This window comes from Aphelocoma coerulescens, chromosome 8 (genome assembly GCF_041296385.1).
Source record: "Aphelocoma coerulescens isolate FSJ_1873_10779 chromosome 8, UR_Acoe_1.0, whole genome shotgun sequence".
NCBI lineage: Eukaryota > Metazoa > Chordata > Aves > Passeriformes > Corvidae > Aphelocoma > Aphelocoma coerulescens.
Window position 1 is genome coordinate 10,145,402 of NC_091022.1, and position 22,193 is coordinate 10,167,594.

The 22,193-nt window shown below is 39.1% G+C and overlaps 2 protein-coding genes and 1 long non-coding RNA gene across 15 annotated transcripts in view; 2 read left to right on the forward strand and 1 right to left on the reverse strand.

Annotated features, from left to right (window-relative positions):
• The first annotated feature begins 6,574 nt into the window (after positions 1-6,574).
• LOC138113729 (beta-1,3-galactosyltransferase 2-like) lies at positions 6,575-11,860 on the forward strand. Of its 2 annotated transcripts, none has more exons than XM_069022372.1 (2): positions 6,575-8,481; positions 10,126-11,860. In XM_069022372.1, the coding sequence occupies exon 1, from the start codon at positions 6,756-6,758 to the stop codon at positions 7,830-7,832; it is 1,077 nt and encodes a 358-aa protein (XP_068878473.1). In that variant the 5' UTR covers positions 6,575-6,755; the 3' UTR covers positions 7,833-8,481; positions 10,126-11,860. The 2 variants fall into 2 exon arrangements, with proteins under 2 accessions (XP_068878473.1, XP_068878474.1); XM_069022373.1 differs by lacking the exon at positions 10,126-11,860 and adding an exon at positions 8,700-8,987.
• A 75-nt stretch (positions 11,861-11,935) lies between these two features.
• The window catches only part of KCNT2 (potassium sodium-activated channel subfamily T member 2), a 115,680-nt gene continuing 105,422 nt past the window's right edge, over positions 11,936-22,193 (reverse strand). For 4 of the 8 annotated variants that reach the window (XM_069022371.1, XM_069022366.1, XM_069022367.1 and 1 more), the window contains 4 exons: positions 21,661-21,681; positions 17,449-17,749; positions 15,497-15,581; positions 11,936-15,148 (listed from right to left, as the gene is read on the reverse strand). In XM_069022371.1, the coding sequence (XP_068878472.1) occupies positions 15,037-15,148; positions 15,497-15,581; positions 17,449-17,749; positions 21,661-21,681 (519 nt within the window). In that variant the 3' untranslated portion in view covers positions 11,936-15,036. The remainder of the gene's footprint in view (positions 15,149-15,496; positions 15,582-17,448; positions 17,750-21,660; positions 21,682-22,193) is intronic. The other 4 variants (XM_069022370.1, XM_069022369.1, XM_069022368.1 and 1 more) reach the window with 1 other exon arrangement.
• LOC138113730 (uncharacterized) overlaps positions 17,743-22,193 on the forward strand; it is a 55,086-nt gene continuing 50,635 nt past the window's right edge. For 3 of the 5 annotated variants that reach the window (XR_011152309.1, XR_011152308.1, XR_011152310.1), the window contains exons 1-2: positions 17,743-21,455; positions 21,548-21,789. This is a non-coding gene — a long non-coding RNA (uncharacterized lncRNA). The remainder of the gene's footprint in view (positions 21,456-21,547; positions 21,790-22,193) is intronic. The other 2 variants (XR_011152312.1, XR_011152311.1) reach the window with 2 other exon arrangements.

A 22,193-nucleotide genomic window follows, 5' to 3' on the forward strand; every position in this document is an offset into this window, starting at 1 on the left:
CACACTTTGTTTATCCAGGTGAATACTTATATTCTGTTTACATCTGCCAAAGAACCTAAAACTGTGGAGGATGTCATCCTTCAGAAGTACTGCTCAGAAGTGTTCTTGTTCTTCCCACTAGAATGGCATTTTCTAAGGGAGACTGGTCACCTGGCACCTTTCATAAATTCCCACTTGATCCATGTAGATATGAACCAATGTTCTCTTATCTGTATACTGCTAACAATTGCTGACAATGCAGTTTATTTTAATTAAAAGAAAAACAAAACAAACACAAGCCCAGATGTGAGACAGCAAATTGCTGTAGCATTACTAGATTACTCTCTCCACTATGCTCCCAAGCACACCCTTGCTTATAGTTCACATAAGTTCACAAGTTTCTTTCTTCAGGTCAGTTAACAGGATGAGGGCTGGAGCTTTGTTCTGGCTTTTTAAAGCTGGGACAACAAATTGTGTAGTGAATTAGTTCCTGTTATTTGATTACTTTGGCTTTCCACAACTTTGTGGTCCAACACCTGCGAGTTATTTGTCTTTATTTCTGCAGCAAATAGCTATTTTGTGTTGAGTATCTGTTCCATGGCTCTGAAAGGGAAGTATAGGGTAGTACAGGGGAATGTACATATGGGATGATAACCAACGAAAAGTGTGACGAGTATCTAAGTACTTATTGCTAGAATGCACTGTTGGCAGCTGGATAAAGCTGGATTTAGTCAGTGTCATTTAGTTAAAGAACACAAGGAGGAAATACCCAAAGTCAACAGAGCACATGTAATAAAATCAGGCTTCATGTCAACTGAGAACCAAGAAAGAAAGAGGAAAGTGTTGTCTTGCAGAACACACAGAAATTAGCACTGCTGAGTTCTTGGGTAGCAAAGACACTGCCATCAACATCAAGATGTTCCTCCTGTAGAGACTGTGAGGCACTGCCAATTTGCCATATTCTCCTTGTCCATCTTCTTGAGAAAATCTGGTGCCACTACTCATAGGACCCCAGCAGAGGAGCATTAAACAAGGTGAGTGTGACGTGACAGAAAAGAGAGATACCAGGGACTGTGTGTAGAACTATTTTCCCCCACCTTCTTCACTCCCCCTTTTGCTAGTAATAATTAAATTAAACCAGTAGATATTTTCTGATAGGATACTTTTGTTAGACTAACAAGAAATTCTTGGCTCCTCTCAGGCAGTCTGCTCTCCTTTTGTCCCATGACAAATTTTATTGCACTTCACTTGCATAAAAACAGGAAGGGAATTGTGCTGTTTATATGATTAAGTATTTAGCAGCCATATTTGTGTGTACATTAAGAAAAATACATAGCAGCTAACTAGAGACAAGCAAATTCTAGGATAGCTTTTGCTGTTCGATTCTCTTTGGAGACTATTTTTAAATCCACAGTGCACTTATGTAAAGGAAAAAAAAGAACCTAAAATTCTTCTTCAGTTTTCACATATTTCTGGTTTAAAATAAATAAATAAATAAATATTCCATTGGGAAAAAAAATACTATTCCTGTGTAGAAGTAGCATTTTGATGAAAGTAGCTCAGTCTAGGCATAATTTAAATCAGGAAAGGACATATACAAAGATTTTACACTACCCTAGCAGATAAATACTTTATACATTTCTTAAACTAATTCCATATGCTCCTTTCAATATGTGCAGTTGTTATTAATATACTTCTTCAGTGCTTTATGCAAAGTGCTTAATTCTCTTCACAGTTAATTTAGCCATTTGCTGTTCAAATTGCTGTAATCATTGTAACAGACAGTGGTTTTAAAGATCACATATCACATCTTTTACTCTTAAAAACATCCTATTTCAAATTTTGAAAAACCGAATATAGACATTTCCAACAATACATATCAAGATCATTTTATTTCCTCACTCTCTTCTCTCCAGCACTGATCCATGTCACGCCTCAGCAGTGCATGTTTAGATAAGTTTCTATGTGCAAACCACAGAAGGGTTACCTGGGTTCTCTGGGAAGCCAAATGGTGCAGGTAAAAGGGAGTACAAGCAGCTCTCTGCTCCTTATGTGGTTTTAAGACAGCTTTTTTTCACCTGTAACCCAACCATAAACTAGTACAGACAGAAACTGCAATCTCTGCTTCTCTTTATAACCACAGAGAAAAAGTTTTGCTGAGATGCCCAAGTTAATCCTCCAAATCCTCCAAATACTGTGGTACATGGGTTTGAAATTCAATACAGGTTTCAAAAGAGGGGTTGAGCAGTTATTGGTTCATCTCACCGACTCCAGGGCCATTGCTGGGAGGTCCTACAGAGCCAGCAGGAGGTGGGGCCAGGACTTGGCACATCCTGCTCTTCCCAAGGGACAGATGAGTCTGCGCTGAGCCAGAAGGGCTGCAGGACATGGCAGAGCCCTGACAGAGCCCTGACAGAGCCCTGACAGAGCCGCTCTCCAGGAGACGCTGCCTTTAGTTTAGGTGGGTGCATCTCCTCCTCTTCCCTCGCTCCCCAGCTCATTTATGGACATTTAGTCAATATGCCCAAAGCTGGCTTAACTAAACCAAGACCAAGTAGTCAAGATGCTGTGATGTGTTTGTCAATCAGCAATTTGAGATTAAATCAGCTTTATCCAGTACTTTCTGCCAGCCTACTGTTTGCACCTTCAAACACACCTGACATTTCTTCAAAAGATTACTTGTAAATTTGCCATATGTGGGAGCACCTTGAACGGCCTGACTTCAAAACTCATTACTTCAAGAAGCTGGGAAAATATCAAAGCATTGCTACTGATGCCATGAAAATTTTTGCTTTTGCTCCTGAAATCACCAAGAAAACAGAGACTGATACCAATCAGGAAGATGCAGTTTAAACTGTTCTTCACGTTTGCTGTTTGCCCAACTGGTAACCATGGTTCAAAGTTCACCCCATGATTTGCATAAGACTGTGATCAAAAATGTGTCTGAAGTTCTTATGTGGACCAAAGTGGGAGAATTAAGAAAGATTTAGATGAAATTTGGAAGGGAACTCAAATTCTACATGAAGTAGCTTCTAAAAATAACACCTTAAAATTTGATCAAATTTTTGATACCCTCACCTCATGGTTACCAAACTGGGCCTGGGTAAAAGAAACATTTATAATAGCTGTAATTGTAGTTACTATCTGTGTAATAGCCTGTGGAGCAGCCAGCTGTGTAAACCAGTTCTGCGGGTAATGTAGACTAGAGACTAGACAAGGTAGAGTTTTGTTAGCCTCTAAAAAGGGAGAAATGATGCCATGAAGATTTTTGCCTTTTCTTTTATACTCCTGTTATACCTCTTTTACAACTTCTGTATTCTTAGTGCTTTTTGCCTACATTCTTGGACTTGTTTGTTCAGCTAAGAGACTAAACATTTTAGAAGCTTCGTAAGTAGAAGATAGCTTGCCCCAGACCCCAAGGTCCTCTCAAAAACATTTTGTAAACTAAGATAGAACCATCCAGGGGAAGGCTCCTTGGGGAGGGGGGCTCACTTGAGCCTCTCATTGAAGAATCTTTGATAGATATGCTAATTAGTAAAACCTATAATACATACCAGATCTTTTGAGAGTGTGCATTAGGGTGTGCATTTCGGTACATTCAACCTAGACGTAGTGCACTTAAAGATTCTTAAAATAAATACTAAGGTAAAATCCCTTTTTCCCCTTCTAACCATGTTTGACTCTTGATTTTAAGGCATCACTACAGTGTGAGGAGTTGTTTTTTATTTTTAAATCTTTCCAAAATCTGTGATGAGATAGGATAGAATTAGAATGCAGTGAGATAGATTTTCACTCATAAGCTGTCAAATCTGTCTTTTTTTAATAAATAAGGAAAAGATAACATAAACAGGAATGTAAAGAAACAGTACCATATGAATTTTCCTTTTTTTCTAATTCCTTTCCTGTTTTTCTCTACTCCTTTTCAGTCGTCTTCTTCCTTTTTATTATTTTAATAAGGCCTAATTATGGGGGGTTTTTAGCACATATGAAGTAATTTTAAAATCTGAATGTAGTTAAATGCGTGTGCATCTGAATAATCAGTGTATCCCAAGGCAACCTAATACACACTGCATTTTGCTACACAGTTGGCTTTAGAAAAATAATTTTCATAATTATAATTGTTTTGGTTTAATGGTATGGGTAATTATTGTGGGTAAGCATTTATTTCTAAAGTATTTTTCTTTTTTCTGGGAAAAATTATAATAGAAAAGGAGTATTGTATTTTGAGAGCTTCTTGGCATTTTAAAAAGTCATAAGCAAGATAAACTGTAATTATTTTTGAAGACATAGGTACCGTTTGCTTTTTAGCAGCATGAATTTTCTACTAATCTTGTAATAACTCAATCAAAGTTGAAACAATAAATCTTCTAGCTGCCTCTTAAAAAAGTCTTCTTAGAAGTTTCTGTTCTTTCTACAGTGGCACCAGGATTTCACCTAATGGAACTGTGCTGTCAAAACAAACAGAAGTCAAAGACTTTGACAAAATATTTTTAGTTTAATCAAGAAAACTTAGAATTTGAATGCATTTAGAACTTTGAAAATTACTCTCTGCTCTTTTATTTTCATGTGCCGTAGTTCTTATATTTCCAATAACAGTAAAGCAATTAATGGGTACAGAAATGCCTCTTGACTTCTGATGTCGTACTGCCCATGCTCTTTTCTACATTACTTTGTTTTTTGGATCCTGGATGTTTAATAATGTATGATGCCAAAATATACAGTTTCTAAAGAGCCAAAAAAGTAAGATGGAAGATTGCTAGAGCTAAGCTATTACTTGCTGCGTTCTTAATGTTTTATAGGTGTGTGATAGATGTGAGCTGCATCAAACTACTGACCAGTTTATCACAGAATACCCTTATGGCCTTTTCCTCTCAACCTACAGCAGCCGGACATTCCCTGAAGATACTGTGGCCCTTGGAGCGCTCTCACTGGAGCAGATTTGTTTGAACATGAGGATGAGGGAAAGACCTTAATCCCCAACCCATTTCTGCTGCTGAGGAGGCAAGAAAAGAAGTAGAGTTGAGCCCAGCAAAAATGGGGAAGATGTATGGTTTTATATTTTCGTTTCTGTTTCTCACTATCCAAATAGCAATACATTTAAATTCATCTTGGCCAGGTTTTTCTGTCCTAGATGGTATCCAGTAAGTGATCTTCCTGTCCTTTATCTTGACCCATGAACTCTTCCATCCTATTTTCTCCCCTTGTCCTCCTGAGGAGAGGGAAAGTGGGGGGAGCATGTGGGGTGAGTGTTTGGATGCTGGCCAAGGGTTATCCACCACACATTTACATTCAGATTATACAGTATCTATTTTATCCAGATTAAATTATAGTTGAGCATAAATTAATTTCTTACTTTGCATTTCTGTTGCTTGTTCTAAAATTATTAAATCCAGTCTCATTTTACAGGCTTCATTGCTACAAGCGACAGAGTATTTTTACCTTATCAAACAGAAGGGTGTAGGTCCTGCTGCATTTTCCTTTGTGTTAATACATAATTCCTCTGGAAAAGACTTAGAACAGAAATTCAAGGATCTGTGAGCTTGTCCTCAGATTCTCCATGGGAACAGAGGTAGGATTCCTGATCATTTCAGTCCTTCTAAATTTCTTTGTGGAGCAGCAAGAAACTACTAAAGAATCATCAAAAAAATACTATGGTTGTATGACTGGGATGAACCTGCACTTTCAAAGATGATAAGTATTTAATTTTGCTGTTTGATTGGGAGCTGCACATTGCATCTGTTATGGAGTGTTTTGGCACAAAAAAAATCTGAAAAAATCTGATTTACCGTACTTCTGCAGCTCCCTTTCAAATACATGTAGAGAACCCTTCAGAGACCAGAAAAGCACTTTACCACATTTAACTTGCACTTCCCTCCAGGAAGTTCATGGTGTGAGGGATACATGCGATTATCTCCTTCTCCCTGCAAACTGTGGAGCATCTCCAAGACTTAGGTAAATTTCTGTATTGTTTCATTGAAGGAAGCCAGAATTTGAAACTGGCTATTATGGGAATCCCAAAGAACTTCCCAAAGTTACAGTATTTGCAGAGTTCCGGTGCAAATACTTTACATGTCCTTGCAGTCTGGGAGAACGCGATCCTTCAGCTGAAGCCATTTAAAATGTATGGATCTAGATTAAGCCAGTTGTTTCAAGCATTCTTTGCAGAGTTTGTTGCTGGCAGGGGGCAGTTGATCTCAAAGTCTATCTGCATGGATGTTTTATAGAGCCTAGACAATCCCTTTCAGCCATGTATCAAATTTTTGATTTATCATGATAGCCTCCAACACTGTGAATCCATAAGCAATCATAATATTTCATTAACTTTGGATGATTCAGTTATGTGATAACTTTTTGTAAAGCCTACAGGAAGTTAAGCTGTCTTTATATTTGACATATATTTCAATATTTAAATATAGATTTGAATAATTTCTGTTCTATCTGATGAAATTATTACATTTAATAGTGTATTTATTTAGTTTCATGTATTTCTTACTATTTTTATCATACTGTATTTCTCTTAGGAAGAAAAGCCTGAAAACTAAATAATGAAATTTTAGGGTTTTTTTTTCTTTTGGTCTTTGATGAACATTTTTTCAATTCATTCTAAAATCAAATAAAAGATATTTTTAACAATAACAAAATGAAAGGAATCCTGAAGGACCAGAATCCTGACGGCGGCTTTTATATTCCTGTGTCACAGAGGAAAACAATGACAAATTAGCTGCTCTTCTGACAAAATATCTGTGCTTTTTGTGCATCCTCTGAGGACTGCCAACATGAGCTACTGTAGTAGATTCTTCAGTCCTATGGAACGCACCAAGAGAAATCTTTTCCTGGTTTTTGCCATCTTTTTTACAGCAATGTATTTGATTTCCTATTCTTATAATTCTGCTCGCCGTGCTAAAAGTGATGATCTTCACATGGAAAGTGAAACGAGTTTACTTAAAAAAGCATTTACAAATTTCAAACGAGTCTCAGGGAAAGAAAATGGAGAACTACCACCAGAAAATGAGAAATCTGAGAACAAAAACACATCCACTTCGACACAGTCATTTACATTCATTATTAATGAAGAAGAGAAGTGCAAAGATAAAGCACCTTTCTTGGTATTGCTGATATCAACGACCGCAGCTGAACTTCAGCACAGAAATGCCATCCGAAAGACCTGGGGGAATGAAGCTGCGGTTCCAGGCGTTGACATTGTTCGGCTGTTCCTGCTTGGCATCAAGACCCAGGATGCAAATGAGGATGTACTGCTGAGAGAAAGCGAGCAATATCATGATATTATCCAGCAGGACTTCCTGGACACCTACCACAACTTAACTCTTAAAACTCTGATGGGCATGAGGTGGGTGGCCTCTTACTGCAATGGCACGAGGTTTGCTATGAAGACAGACAGTGACGTTTTTGTCAATACAGTGCACCTGATTGAGAAGCTCCTCAGGCCTCTCCCACCTTCCACACAGAACTATTTCACAGGCTGTTTAATGTCAGGGCACAGGCCTATTCGGAATAAAGCCAGTAAATGGTACATATCAGAAGAAGAATTCCCAGGTAACAGATACCACCCTTTTTGTTCAGGAACTGGCTACGTCTTTTCTGGAGACCTGGCTGCAAAAATCGTCAATGCTTCTTTAACAATTAAATTTATACATTTGGAAGATGTTTACGTAGGGTTTTGTCTTAATGCAAAGGGAGTAAAAATAGTACCTCCACCTCATTCACTGTTTAACATATACAAGGTCCCATTTTCTCCTTGTGTGTACAATAAAATAATTACATCTCATCACATTTGGCCACATGAGCACATACTCTACTGGGAAACACTGCAAGAGAAGAAACACACGTGTTAGAAAAGAAAGCTCCATCCTGGAGCATTCTAGGATCTTTCTTTGACAATGGACAAAGCTGCAGATGTTTTCTTAGTAGGAACAGAACATCTGTGTAGTGATCACTTTCAAGGTCTAGGGACATCCTGAATCAGGTGCCTAAGGTTTGTATTAGATTGAATTCAAAGGATTTTTCCTTCATAAAGAAGCCTTTCTCTGTTGAGTAAATACTGCTTGGTGCCTTATTTAGTTTTGGATAAAGGATCAATTAATTTTTATACTGTTTTAAAATACAGCAAGAGGCCGTATCAACCCTACTGAAGAAAAAGCAAAGAAGATGCAATGAAATTTATTTTTTTCATCTTGTATAGCTGACACATTTACCTTACGTTACAAACTACTAAGTTAGTGTGTTAATTTTATACTGCTCGGATGTAATTTGCCTATGCACCACTGACAGAGACTGAAAACAGTTCATGCCTCAAACATTGATATAAAGTTTTGCTCATTATAAAAAAGCTACAACCGAAGAAGCTTCCCTGAAGAGTGGGACTTTGAACCGAAAGTCAAACTGTTGATTAGATAAAGGGAAATTCATTGTTCAGTCATCTCAGGCTGAGGGAAAGGTATGCATCCACAAAAGGCCAAAGCCACCAGCTGCAACTATCCCCAGGTGAGTTTGGGGTGGCGGGAGAGCACAGCTCACAGAAGCCAGGTTCACACAGACTCCCCCCAACCGAGGGGGGAGGAGGAGGTTTTGGGTGCAATGGTGCAACCTCTGGTGAGAGGCACTAAACACCCATCCTCCGATTGCACAAACTGGCCTGGCTGTGGAACCCCAACCCCACAGGCCACATCCACTGGACGTTCATGAGAGGCTTGGCCCCACAGGACTGCACGTGATGCAGCAGACCCAGAGTCTGCTGTGAGAGACTGACCCCCCACCCCAGGGGGACATGGCTGGACATACCCACCCAGCCTGAGCACGTACACCCATGGGACTCTGTGCCTTCTGGGGGGACCTTCACCACCGAGAGACCAGCTGGAGAGGATCAATGAACAACATTGGGATCCACAGAGTGGTGATATTTTCCTTATTCTGTCCCTGTCACTCTTTCTGTCCCCCCCACCTATTTTCTACTTCTTTCTTCCTTTCTTCCTTCCTTTCTTTTTTTTTTTTTCTTTCTCTTTCTTTCTCTCTTTCTCTTTTTCTTTTCTTTTCTCTCTTTTTCTCTTTCTCTCTCTCTTTTTCTCTTTCTCTCTCTTTTTCTTTTCTTTCTTTTCTTTTCTTTTCTTTTCTTTTCTTTTCTTTTCTTTTCTTTTCTTTTCTTTTCTTTTCTTTTCTCTTTTCTTTTCTTTTCTTTTCTTTTCTTTTCTTTTCTTTTCTTTTCTTTTCTTTTCTTTTCTTTTCTTTTCTTTTCTTTCTTTTTTTCTTTCTCTCTTTCTTTCTTTCTCTTTTTGTCTGTCTTTCTGTCTTTCCTTCTTTCTTTCTCTCTCTCTCATATTTACCATCAAATAAAACCCTTACTATTGTCACTGGCATATGGTCTCATTTGCACCCTAATTCGGGCAGAGGCATTTCTAAGAACCTTAAAACTGCATCATAACAACCATTAAATGTACTCATGTGGCATTCCAGTGTGACTGAAGAAGAAAGCAGGCATGATATCCTGTGCTGGATTACTTGATAGAAGCCATGACATCTTGTATAGCTGACACCGTTGCCATACATTAAACAACATAGTGAGCTGAACTCCAAAGTCCATTCCCTTTACATGGGTGGGGAACACCATGTCATGATTGTGCAATAACAACCCATGAAGGTGAGCATGAAACCCATGAAAGCCAAACCCAACTCTCACGCATTCCTCCTATTACCTGAATGGCAGTAAAGTTCTCCAGGTTATTCAGTAATTACTCCAGGTTATTCAGTAATTACTGAAGATGGGGACCCAGCAGAAAAGGACCTGGGGGTGCTGGCTGACAGTAGCTGACCAAGAGCCAGCATCTGCCCAGGTGGCCAGGAAGGCCAAGGGCATGCTGGCTTTTATCAGGGATAGTGTGGCAGCAGAACCGGGGCAGGGACTGTTCCTCTGTACCCAGCACCGGTGAGGCCTTACCTCAAATCCTGTGTCCAGTTCTGAGCCCCCCAGTCCATGGGAGACTTTGAGATGCTGCAGTGAGTCCAGAGAAGGACCACTGAGCTGGTGAAGGACCTGGAGCACAAGTCTGATGAGGAGCCTGGAGAACAGGAGGCTCAGGGGAGACCTTATCATTCTCTACAATTCCCTGAAACGTGGTTGGTTTCTTCTCCCAGGCAACCAGTGGCAGGATGAGAGGAAATGGCCTCAAGCTGCACCAGGGGAGGTTCAGGTCAGCCATCAGGAAGAATTTCTTCATGGAAGGAGTTGTCAAGCACTTAAACAGGCTGTCCAGGGAAGTGGTGGAGTCACCATTGTTGGAGGTGTCCAAGAAATGACTGGACGTGGCATTCAGTGCTGTGGTTTAGTTGGGATGGAGGTGCTTGGTGAAAGGTTGGACTAAATGATCTTGGAGGCATTTTCCAACCCTAATGATTCCATGATTGTATAAGATAAGGTAATAGAGGCTTCACCATAGCCTGAAGCTGAGTGTACAAGCAGCACAAAGGAAAGGCTATAAAGATACAAATTCCCTGCTTTTATTTGGAGTCTGTGGAGTCTGCCACACCACTGTACAGTTATGAAAGCAGTGAGAGCTTATAACTCCTAGCAAGAATAAATACCAAAGCTAAAACTATTAAAAGCCATAGAATTGCCAGCAAAATGAACTAGTTCATCAGCCAGCCCATACTGGTGAAAGGATAAAATAAATAGGAAATGATCTAGAGATGTTTTCCTATGATCAGCAGTTGGTAGTGTGGGTGTTAGTGATTAGTCAAATCACTAGTGTGGTACCTGTGTGCTTTAAAGGTATCAGAGCCCTGTGCAGAACCCATTTGGGTACCCCAGCTTGTCTGAGATACCTTAAGCACATGAAGTAGTATTTACTCTTTCATCTTCATTCTTTGCCTCCCAGTCTCTCTCCTGGCCGGCATGGGCCAGTTGCAAATTTTAAGAGTTTCAAGTCTAGATTTTGCAGAATATTTAGATCACAGAAATGTCAAATGCTTGTTTTTAACTTCGTGAAGTAGAAATATTTCCTTTTTAAGCCTCTCAGGAGTTTATGCTTGTGTTGAATTACCATTACTGACATCCTTGCATTGGCAGTGGAGGCAATAATTAAGTATATAACAACATTATCATTAATATTTTCAATTAACTTCAGAAGATGAAAAGAAGCAAAGTCTCGGTCATCTCTCATAACTTAATATGAATTAGTAACTCTTTTCCTGTATCCTTGCAGTGCATATTCTGTACTAAGCATAAGAAAGAGTGGCTGAACATTTGAAGTGCTGTTCTTTAGACATTTATTCATTGTACATCTGTTTCAAGGAGGGTAGGGCTGCTTCTAATAGAATATCAAGAATATGTAACCATATTTTATGCATATTGCTTTGTTTTATAAATTCTACATTTATAGCACTGCCTTGAAAAAGTATTTTTATAACCTTGATGTACCTGCATAGAACTGCTTCATGTAATTGATTCATTTCCAGATTTTAGTGACTGGTTTCCATTGGATATCAAGTGGAATTCAATGCTGCAAAATCCCATATGTTCCAAAATTACAGAGTGGTTGCTGTCAGCCCTCTAGAAGCTACAGAATCGTGTGTTACTTCTGGTGCATTTGATGTCATTTCAATTTTCTTCCACTGCTGAAGCCTGAGATTTATTTGTTCTTTAGCTTATTTTTTGGTGTAGTGGTAAATAAAGATGTGTAATATTCAGTAATATGTATTTGTATACTTGGAATTTATTAAAGTGTGGTTGTAGGACAAAGTTGTTTGTGAGCAGAAAAAATATTGACACTGGGAAATAACTGCTCTTTTAATTTCTGAGACTAAATACCACAACTTCACTAATTCATTCCACTGCAGGTTTTAAAAACTCAAAAACTTTATGTTTTTTCCTTTGTATGTGAATTCACATGTGTTGTGGAATTGGAGTGACACAGTTAAGGAAACACACTGCATGCCATTGGAAGAGTTCTTGTGACTTTTTTATTGCAGACTAGGTAACACATTTTCATAGGTAGGCCTGGCTTTGCTGGACATTCCCTTGAGAATGAAGCAATTATTATCAGCTAGCACTTCCCTCTCTGGGTCTGTGACTCTGGGTACCAAACTGCTTGGATGGGCTAAGGCTGTGTTGGGGAAGATGGGCATCTTTGCATTGTTGATAGAAGTGAGCCAGAAGGAGAAATAGATACAGCTAAGCACAGATAGAAATAATCTTTTTTTCACAGCTCCACATTTCTCTCTCTACTGAGTGAACTGTTGCCAGCTCAAACTCCTCTGTTCAACAGTCATTTAACCCTGCTTGTTCTAGAACTTCATCATCCCTTCTCCAGCACTGAGCCTTGAGATTCCTGTTCCTCAGTCTGGTCTCCAGTCCACTTAGGCTTGTATTACATTTCTGATAATGATGATGAGAAAAAAGTGTGTGAATATAAGATTGCCTGTAGGATGAGCATTAAAGAATCACATCCATGGCCACTGAGAGACTGTGCATATTGTCTCATTCAGGGTTAATGTAGTGGTGCTTAGGGTGGTCTTGGAAAACCGAAACCCCACTAGAATGTAGTCTGTCTGTGAAGATATTCCAGAGGAAGCAAACCTGTTCTGCTTTCAACATGAAAGACAGTATTATTCTGAATAGCTGAACTTTGTGGTATATGACTCATGGGTTATTAGAACTTCTGCTTCATCAGAAGCTGTCAGTTTTTATGACCTTGCTTGTCTTCCAGCAGATTTTGAAGAGCACTAAGTGTTTTGTTCACAAAGATTGCCTTGCATTCATTTTAGGGACTCCAAGTGTCTCCAGCTGTCTTTGTGTTTGCTTTAGCAAATCTTCTGGGGCTAATGAGCAGTTAGAAATTCATTAAGCCTGGAGAAATACCAGGTCACATTAGATGCCACTATTCCAATCTAGCTGAGCAGCAATTCTGCTGAGTTAAGTGGGGAAATGGACACACCTGACTGCGTGTTTCTGCTGCTTTATGGGCTGTTAAATATGAAGACTCAAGCCCTTGCTATGGATCCTTCTGGCAGAGAGTCCTTAAATCAGTGGTGTGTACTATACACACACTCATACACACAGGTAATTCCTGTGAACCTTGACTCCCACTAAAAGCAGAGTATCCAGCTTGCCTGCTGAAGGATAGCCATGGTTCTGGAATCCTCTCTCCTACTCCATTAGAAAAGCCTTCAGTATGAATAAACAGATCATCCTAATATTTTGGAATGAACATTTTTAAGAAGCTTGTATTTTTTAAAAAAATATTCAACTGGAATAGAGTCTTCTCCCTGAAGGTATTAAAAATAGAAAAGTTATTCACACTGCACATGCAAACTCTTCTGGGTAACTTCTATGACAGGTCTTTGGCAAGATCCTGTACCATATACTGCTTCTTGAAAAAATGAAGACTTCAGTCTGTGCAGCTGCTTCAATTGTTTTCTTGTTTCCCACAGTGCCCATTTGAAATACTTTACCTGTGAATAATGTGATGAATGCCTAGTGTGTGGAAAAGCACTGAACAATAATGGACTAAGCAGAAACTGAATTGTTAAACCTTGGAATCATTAAGAGGAATCATTAAGAAGTAAGAGCAGATTTGTTGCCATTCCTGATACGAACAGTGATTTCAATATCTTTACAATGCTGATAAACATGCACACATTCAGGAGCTGCTCACTGGGCAACTTGGTTGTGGTTTTGGTTTCGGAAACAGAATTTACTTCTAGCAATTAATATAAAAGAGGATATAAACAGTTTTGACTGCCTTTTTTTTTTTTCTGTACAAGTAGTCCTGCTTGTACAGGGGAGTTCAGAGAATAATCAATTTTTCCATATTAGGCTACCTGCCAAATTTCTCGTACCAGTTCTTTGTGGATAACTGTAACAGTAGGGGGTTTAAAACCCTAATTATGTTCTTCCCCCTTTGTGATAGTGATCTTGGAAGATCATGGACAGACATGGTTAATTCTCTAGAGAGCCTGACCATTTGTGGTTGTTTCCTACACAAGCAGATGCTTTCTTGTGTAGTTCCTGCCAAAGTAGTTTTTAGTTCCATAATGCTTTTACACACTATATGGAATTATATTCATTTTGTGGAATGGGTTATAAATTACTTTAATTTTCAAGGAGATACATAATTTCATGTGAAAATGTATCACTTTTGGGTAATCTGGATGACTGGGCATGAAATGCTTTGGACAACTGCAGTTCTGGCATATTCATGAAAATGTTGAGGACTTCTTGTAGGAATCATTCCCTAGAGGGATGCTCTCACTTTTGGGGTTATAGTCTAATCAGGCTTCTATAGAAAAACTCACCAAGGTTCAAAGGGCTGTGTTTCACCTGAGCTACCACTGTATGCAGCTTCACACAGGAACTTCCCAGTTTTCTGCCAGTGTGGGGGGGTTGCCTGTGTGAGATGAGAGGGACTTTCCTGCAGCTGAGCTCCTCTTCCATTGATGGGTCTCAGTCTCAACCTCTGCAGTGTGACCAGGTTGTGTCATTCAACCTGATCTGTATAAACCCAAGGAACAAAAACTCAGGTCCTGGAGGCGACAATGGGACTGAAACTAATCTGTACTAATACAAATGCACAACAGGCTGAGATTGAAAATTATTTCAAAGACTGAGTTTTTGACACGCAAAGCCTTGTTGGCAGCTTTAGGTATTAACATATTTGCTACTACAAATTAGGCATTGTCTCTCTATGGGCATCAGATAACCTGATGTAGGTCAGAAGCTCAGTCACTGACATGCTGCCAGCTGCATAAATACGCTTAGGAGCATCTAAGCAAAACATGGTGGAATCTGACATTTGTTCATATGGGTTAAATAGCAACAGGTGTCATCATTCTGTTAGGCTGACAAAGTTCAACTACCATACTGAACAGGCCACAAGCCTGAAAATCCCTGAACTCAGAGTTTCTAGGCACCACATTTCTGCATTTGGTCACTTACCCACTGTCATTTTGTTTCCAAAATCTGATAAAATGTACCACTCAGTTTGCAAAATGGTTAGTGGAAACAACATGTGTATAAAATTGTCTCTGAATTGTGTGGTGAGTTACATATCAAAGTTGTGTCTCCTCCCTGGTGTCCTGTCCCACTGTATTGCAGAAGCTGTCCTTTCGGCTGGGTGCAGCATTTGGAACATAAGTCAGTGGATCGGGTCGGATCAAGTATCTACAAAAAGAAATTACAGCTGTTACTAAAACAAGGTGTAGCAAGCCAGGGTAAGTGCATAGAGCTGTAATGTTGAAGAGATCTGGGGAAGACTTAGAGACTTACTTTGAAGCTGCTTAGTTTCGTTCCTGTGGTAGCATTGGTTAGATTTTTTTCAATTTAAAATACAGAGTAATAGGAAGATGATAGGTTTAGAACATTACAAATATATGTATTATATATTTGTATGTATATTTTAAATATGGACATAAATAGTATAATTAGATGTCTCTTTAAATAGAAGTCTCCATATTATATTTTTTTGCATGTCTTATGACTTTATTTTTTTATGTGTGTGCTTTAACTTACACTATATCATTCAGTTCTAATCTTGTGTCTGGAGAAGGGTTGATCAGGATGTAAGAAAGGGTGTTCTGATGATCATTCATTTCATCTAGAGAACAAGGAAAAACAAAGTACCAAATAAATTACATTTAAAAATGAATTGTGAAAGGCATTATTTCTGACAAATCAGTTTGATGAAAGTTCACAGAGCTGTAAAAAAGTGTCTGGTGTCAGAGTGATTTCAAATAAGTTTAGCAATCTGTTTCCAACTGTACTTGAATTGAAACTACCTGATATTTTCTTTTGAGTTATCAGCTCTGAAACATCCTGTTTTCTAATGTTTTAAAAATCTTCTGGTTTTTTTTAGTCATAGTAATTTTAATGTAACCCAGTTTCAGGCTGATTTACCAATCTGTCCTGCAGCTTAGTAAGTTTGTGGTTTGTCTAAAAATGACACTCCTGTGCTTGGCTGGCATCAAGTTCAAATGATGACCAAGGTTAAATGCAGGTGTATGGCATTCTCATCCATCTCCAGATTTGGTCAACACAAACCTTTTTTTCCCTTTTTCTATTTATCTAGGAAGCACTTTCCTTTTATCACCTGTGCCGAGGGCTTGAAATGTGAAGGCTGTATAAATGGAAATTGGTATGTCTTTCTTGCATTTTTAACTATTCTCCTAATGATGTGTTGGGATGAAGGCTGATAATTTTTTTTCAAGGTTTAAACTACACTTTCATAGCTGCCATTGCAGTATCTTTGTGTCATTTTCTCTTGGCATACTCCTTGGGCTGCTGCAGTGAGACTGGTTTTAATCTGATCAGACTGAAGAGGAGAGGCAAAAGGAGAGGCAGTGCTTCTGTGTTACATCCTCTTTAGCTTTTTAGGAAAATGTATAACTCAGAATCAGATTATTGTAATCAGGTAAAACATTTAACTATCAAGATTTTGCTGCTCTATAGATGGTATCTAATAGTCCTAAATTTGAGTAATGAAATGAATATTTACTTTTGGCTTTTAACTAGGATTTGAAAAGAAAAGCAGGAATGCAATAGTTTTGTTATTACTAGTATAAACACGAATTAAATTTAAAAAACAGTTTTGTGTTTGATCAAATGTTACTGTGGCCTGTGAAACCCCTGGAAAATATTTAGCCTTGAATCATTCTGTAGAGAGTTGTATAGAAACATCAAAGACAGAAGGCACAGAAATTATCCAGATGGGGTGTGGAATAAAAAGCCTGTATTTACATACCTAGAAATTCCGGGTGTTTTCTAGGAAATTAGAACCCACAGTCCTGGGGTTTCCACCCAACATGCTACAGAACCAAGGCCAGAGAAAGGCAACCCAGCCAGCTGTGGTGCATGTGTTCAAAAGTGTTAAAGAGCTCTTGTCCATAGCTTAAACAACCCCAAAACAATCCTACAAACTAAAAAGCAACCCAACATCAGCCTTGCTGGAGAATGATTTGATGGATAAAAATGTTGTCTAAAGACCTAGTGAAACATGCTTTCTAAAAATGACTTTAATGTGACAATTTAGCATTATTTTTGAAAACTGTGGGGAAAAGACAATATCCTTCATGCATAAACTCCCTGCCTTGACATATGAGTGAACTTCACAACAGCCCTGTCTTCATCTTTATTTCAAGAGGTTTGTGGAAATATGGTGCAGCTTTTCAGTGACTGGCCAATGCTTATATATTCAGCATACACATATCATCTGCTAAATATAAATGTGACTGACATGCTGCCTTCTGTACCTTCCATCTCAGCATAGGAATGGATGATAATAGAATGCATTAAAAACACTCCAAGTTACTCTTGGTAAATGAAAGAAAACCAATCCAGTCCTAAACCAACAAAACAAAAACCATTATCATAAACCTAATATTTTGTTTATGGCTCCATCATGTCTTACAAATAAGTTCATCTTGCACAATGCTAAAGTTGCTATTGAAGCACTGTAATAGTGGTACCGTATCCTGCTGGAGAAAGGCCCAGGTGCTTCATTCTGTTCTTCACGAGTTCAGCAAGCTCCTGCCTTTCTGACCTCCTGTAGAGGTTCATCCTCTGCTGGTTGATCTTCTCAGCAGTTTTAGCAGAGTGCCTGGGGGCCCTCCTGCTCAGGCGCCGTGCCCACTGCATGCTCTTCCTCCGCAGCAGCGGGTGGTCGGACTGGTCACTGGATGTTGAGTTCCGGTGATTGCCGCGGCAGCTGAACTGGTCTTTGGTGTCTTTGGTGTCCTCCCATTCCTCCACGCTGATGGAGATTTGAGACTTGAAAGGAAAGTGACAAGAGAGATGAAGGGCTTTATTAGATGAAAGCAGATGAAGATGTTCTCTTTCCAACAGGGCAGTTGGACATGGGGTTTGGCTGCAGCGGAGTCGAGGGGATTCAGCTCTTTGTACTTAGCAATTGTTCCTGAACTGGACACCCTTTACTAGACTTTGATTTTTCATGTTAGAAGCTCATTTACACTATAAATACTTTTGTCAAGTACAAAAGCAGTGAAGTGTTATTTTGTGTCCAACTGCATTGTGATTCTGAAAAGAGCAACTTTAGCCTTCTGATATTGCCCTTCCTGCATCTAGGAATCAGTTCAGAATGACTTCTCCATTTTTTTCTCAGTCTGCATATTTTCAGAAATTCAAGTTGTCTAACTGCTGTTTAGATGTGTGTTGTGAATTCGTTAGGTAATGGTTCAACTTTGGCTGCACTGTTTTCAGTACTCTTAAGGCCACAGGTAAAAACGTGCCTGTTAACTGTGTCTCAGATTCCCAGGCATTCTTGACCTTCCAGCACACATGAAATTAGGATGCAGTAACTCTCAGTGTGATTCAGGGCACCTCTTGTGAAAGAGTTAATTGATTCCTACCTTAGAGAATAGTGATGATGCTATTTCGCTCATATAGTGACAAAACCCCTCCATAATTAAGAGCCAAAATCTGTCCCTCTGTGGTTGTGTTTTCTTTATGCCACCCAATAGTTTGTGCACGTAAAAGTACTGAAATAACAAAGGTGGATGGGCTACAGGTGCACTTTTAACATACAAAAGTCCCTAGGGAACATAAGAGGAAGCATTTCAAAAGATAGCTTCAAAATTGTTTCAATCTTAGATTTAACGAGCAGTTTTAGCTTCTAGTTTCAAACCCACTTCCTTACAATCCTGAGTTACTCTTGTGCTATTTGAATGTCTTTTATTGATGTTGGAATAGCAAAGTCCTTGCTGGTGTCAGTACATACACATTACCAAGTTACTGGTCACTGATGTCAATGTGGTGAGTGTTTAAAATAAATACATGAAGTATAAAACAAAGATGATGCAAATGAACAGGCTGAGTTCGTGTGAATCCCCTCAAACAGAATATGCTTCTGATCAGCAAATAAAGCAAATTTAACCAAGGAGCTACTGAATGGCCTTTTCCTGCTACGAAGAAATCTGAAAGCAAGATTCTGTTGACCTCATCAGTGCTGAATACAACCTATCTGTAAGAGGCTCACCACAGAATCTGAGGTTTCTGGAGTCCATAAAATAGTATTTGATATGAGTAAACTGGGTACAGTATGAACAATACTTATATTTTTCACTTTTGTACAAACTACCTTTTATCTGTGTAAAAGAATAAAGCAACAAACAAATCCAATCAAACAGCAAAACAATCAAACCCCATAATTAAAAAGAACCTTACAGATGTTCACATTGTAGCACTTCAAGTAAAATCACTTTTTTAATATTCTAGACTAGGATCTTGCAATAAGCCTTGTGTAAAGATGAGCTAGTTTACTGAGGCTCTTCAGCTTAGTCTGCAATAGAAAAGGGATTTCTTTTTTCTTTTTTTTTTTTTTTAACTATATGATTTTTTGAAGTTTTGTTACTGACTCCACTGATGTTAGGGCAGAAGAGAGAACCTGGATCCCTTTGAACAGGAATGCAATTTGATTTTGTTGTTTGTTAGACTGTCATTTTGGGGTTGTGTGCATTTTACAGCAAGGACTAAGGTAGGCAGAGTACATTCCATAGGATAAGGTGCTACTTATGGATAGGAAGGAGCTATTTGGTATGAACAAATCTGATGCAAACTGCATGGTCTTGTTTTGCCTTTCTTCCAGCCTGCATTCGCAGTTTTCCTTGTTAAGCTCTTGACAAAACAAATAACTGGACTTGCTGTCAGCATTAGTGGAAAGGCAGAGACCAATCCCAATCATCATCACTACGGGAGGGTAAGTCACTTTTTGAGCCAGAGATTAAATGGGAGAGGCCAAGTAAAAGAACAAGCTTTTGTTTCTGTGAGTCTGTAAATCCTTAGCTTGAACTTTTGAAACACTGGCATAGGTGAGCTGAAATCATAAAGGAAGGTGATAAAGCTGAATATTTACTTCAGCAACAGTGAAGTTTTTATCATGCCTGTTGAGAAAGCTGTGCAGAATGGCCCTTCACTGTATGCAAGAGGAAAAAATTCAACTTTAAAGAGAAAGCAAAAGCAAAGCCCAAACTCTTTTTTAAATGCAGCACAAAAGTGTGTCTGCCAGTGGCAGCTGTTAAACACACAGAAGATAAAACTCCAGTACAAAGTATTTTTGTGTGTCCCCTTCTGTTTTAACCAGTCTTGAATTTCATTTAAAAGTAATTTTGTAACTATCAGCGCTTTGAGGTTAGATTGTTTTCATTGCATTTCATTTCCTTGTTCCATAGCAGGTAAATCTGGTTCATGAGACACATGACTGATGACACAGTGTCACTCCTGCAGCACACAGTGAAGGAACATTTCTCTTGAAACCCTTGCTTTGTTTTTTTTTTTGTTTTTTTCAAAGGCAGGCTCCTGTCTCACATATCCCACTGTGTGTCCTAAAGGGTGCGGTTGCTCACTTGTGCTGCCAGACATCTGTGACCCACTCAGGTATGATGTTCTAATAGGACATTTCATGCCCTAAAATCTAAACATTAGGTGGGTCAACACATGGTAGGAATAGGAATGTAGTCACGGACACACCAGTGTACATATTTGAGATGATGAGGATGTCTGTGGTGATAACACCAAGCATCAATTAACTTTAGATTTTTGCTTCCTTGCCTTGCTGCTCCCCGGGAGCTCTGTGCAAAATGTGAAATAGTTTGAATGTGTGGTTTCATCTGTTCCATTCTGAAGCAGTGCCTTATTTTTACCTGACTGCAACTTCTGTATTAACTTTACTGCTCTGCCTACCAAGAATGTTACCTTGCATCCAGGGTTCTAGAAATGCTTTTCTGCTCCAAAAGCTCTCTAAACTATTGCTAACTACAGCCACATATTCCTTTTATGATAAACTCGGGGATTTTGCTCCACTAGCATTTAAGGTGTTAAAGATTAAGGCTTTCACCAGATGATCTTTTCACTGTAAAGATGATTTGTTATCTTCAGAATTCAACAGGAGAAGGCCCAAAAGGAATCAGAATTCCACCAGGCTTCTTTGAAAGTCCCAGTCTGTCAGCTTTCAGATTTTTTAGCAAAATGTTTGTGTCCAGAACAGTGCTAAGATCCGTTTACTCAAGGATGATGCATTGCATAGTTCCATTATCTGTGAAGATTTTACTCCCACAATTTAACCTAACGTACAGTTTCTGGCTGGGATTGAGTTACATTTCTTCACAGCAGCCTGCATGGGACTATGTTTTGGATTTGTGATGGAAACAGTGTTGCTAATGGGGATGTTTTTGTTACTGCTGAGTGGTGCTTACACAGAGCCAAGGCCCTTTCTGCTTCTCACCCACCCCAGCAGCAAGTGGGCTGGGAGGGGGGAGCACGAGAAGTTGGGAGGGGACACAGCCAGGTCACCTGATCCCAACTGATCAAAGTGATATCCCTCATCCATGGTGCTGTGCTCCGCAGGAACAGCTGCAGGAAGGTGAAGGAATGGGAGGACTTAGGGCATTTGTCCTGAGGCTGTGCCTGATAGAGCCCTGCTCTCCTGGAGATGGCCAAACACTGCCTGCCCATCAGAACTGTGAGCAAATTCTTTGTTTTGCTTTCACACACAGCTTTTGCTTAACCTACTGAACTAACTTTACCTGAACTCACAAGATTTCTCCCTCTCAGCCTCACAGTTTTCTCCCCATCCCACCTTGGGGGGAATGAGCAAGCCAGCAGCTGTGTGGGGCTTGCTTCAACCAGGACACCCAGAAACAGGCAGACAATAAGCAAATACTTACTTGTGAAGCCATGTCTCGTGACTGACAAAGGAAGAGGAAAAAGAAAACAAAAGACAATTTAAACAGAAGTGAATCTAAAGAAACAAATATGGACCATTAAACAGGAGCCACAGAAAAGCAGCCACATAGGTAATGATAAAAGATTTCATATCTCTTTCTGATATTTTTTGAATGTAACAGAAATGGTTTGGGTCACAGATGTGACAGTCATTGAGAGGCAGGCTAGATCCACTCGTTTAGTTACTGGGTCACTGAAACCTTGCTTATTTTCAAAGAAATTATGAATATCTGTCAGTGAAGTGAAGGCTTCTCATTTGCCTAATGAAAAAGGGAGTGCCAAAAGATAAACTGTACATATTAAATATTAATATTGGCATATTTTGTCCTTGTGACTCAAGTTACCCATGTCATTACCTGACACAGCATCCAGGTATGTGCAGTACAAATTTAGTTTCTTATGTCTGTTCCAACTCAAATTGATAATTATATTGAAGGTTCTCTTATAACTCTATAAACCTTCAAATTTATGGTTA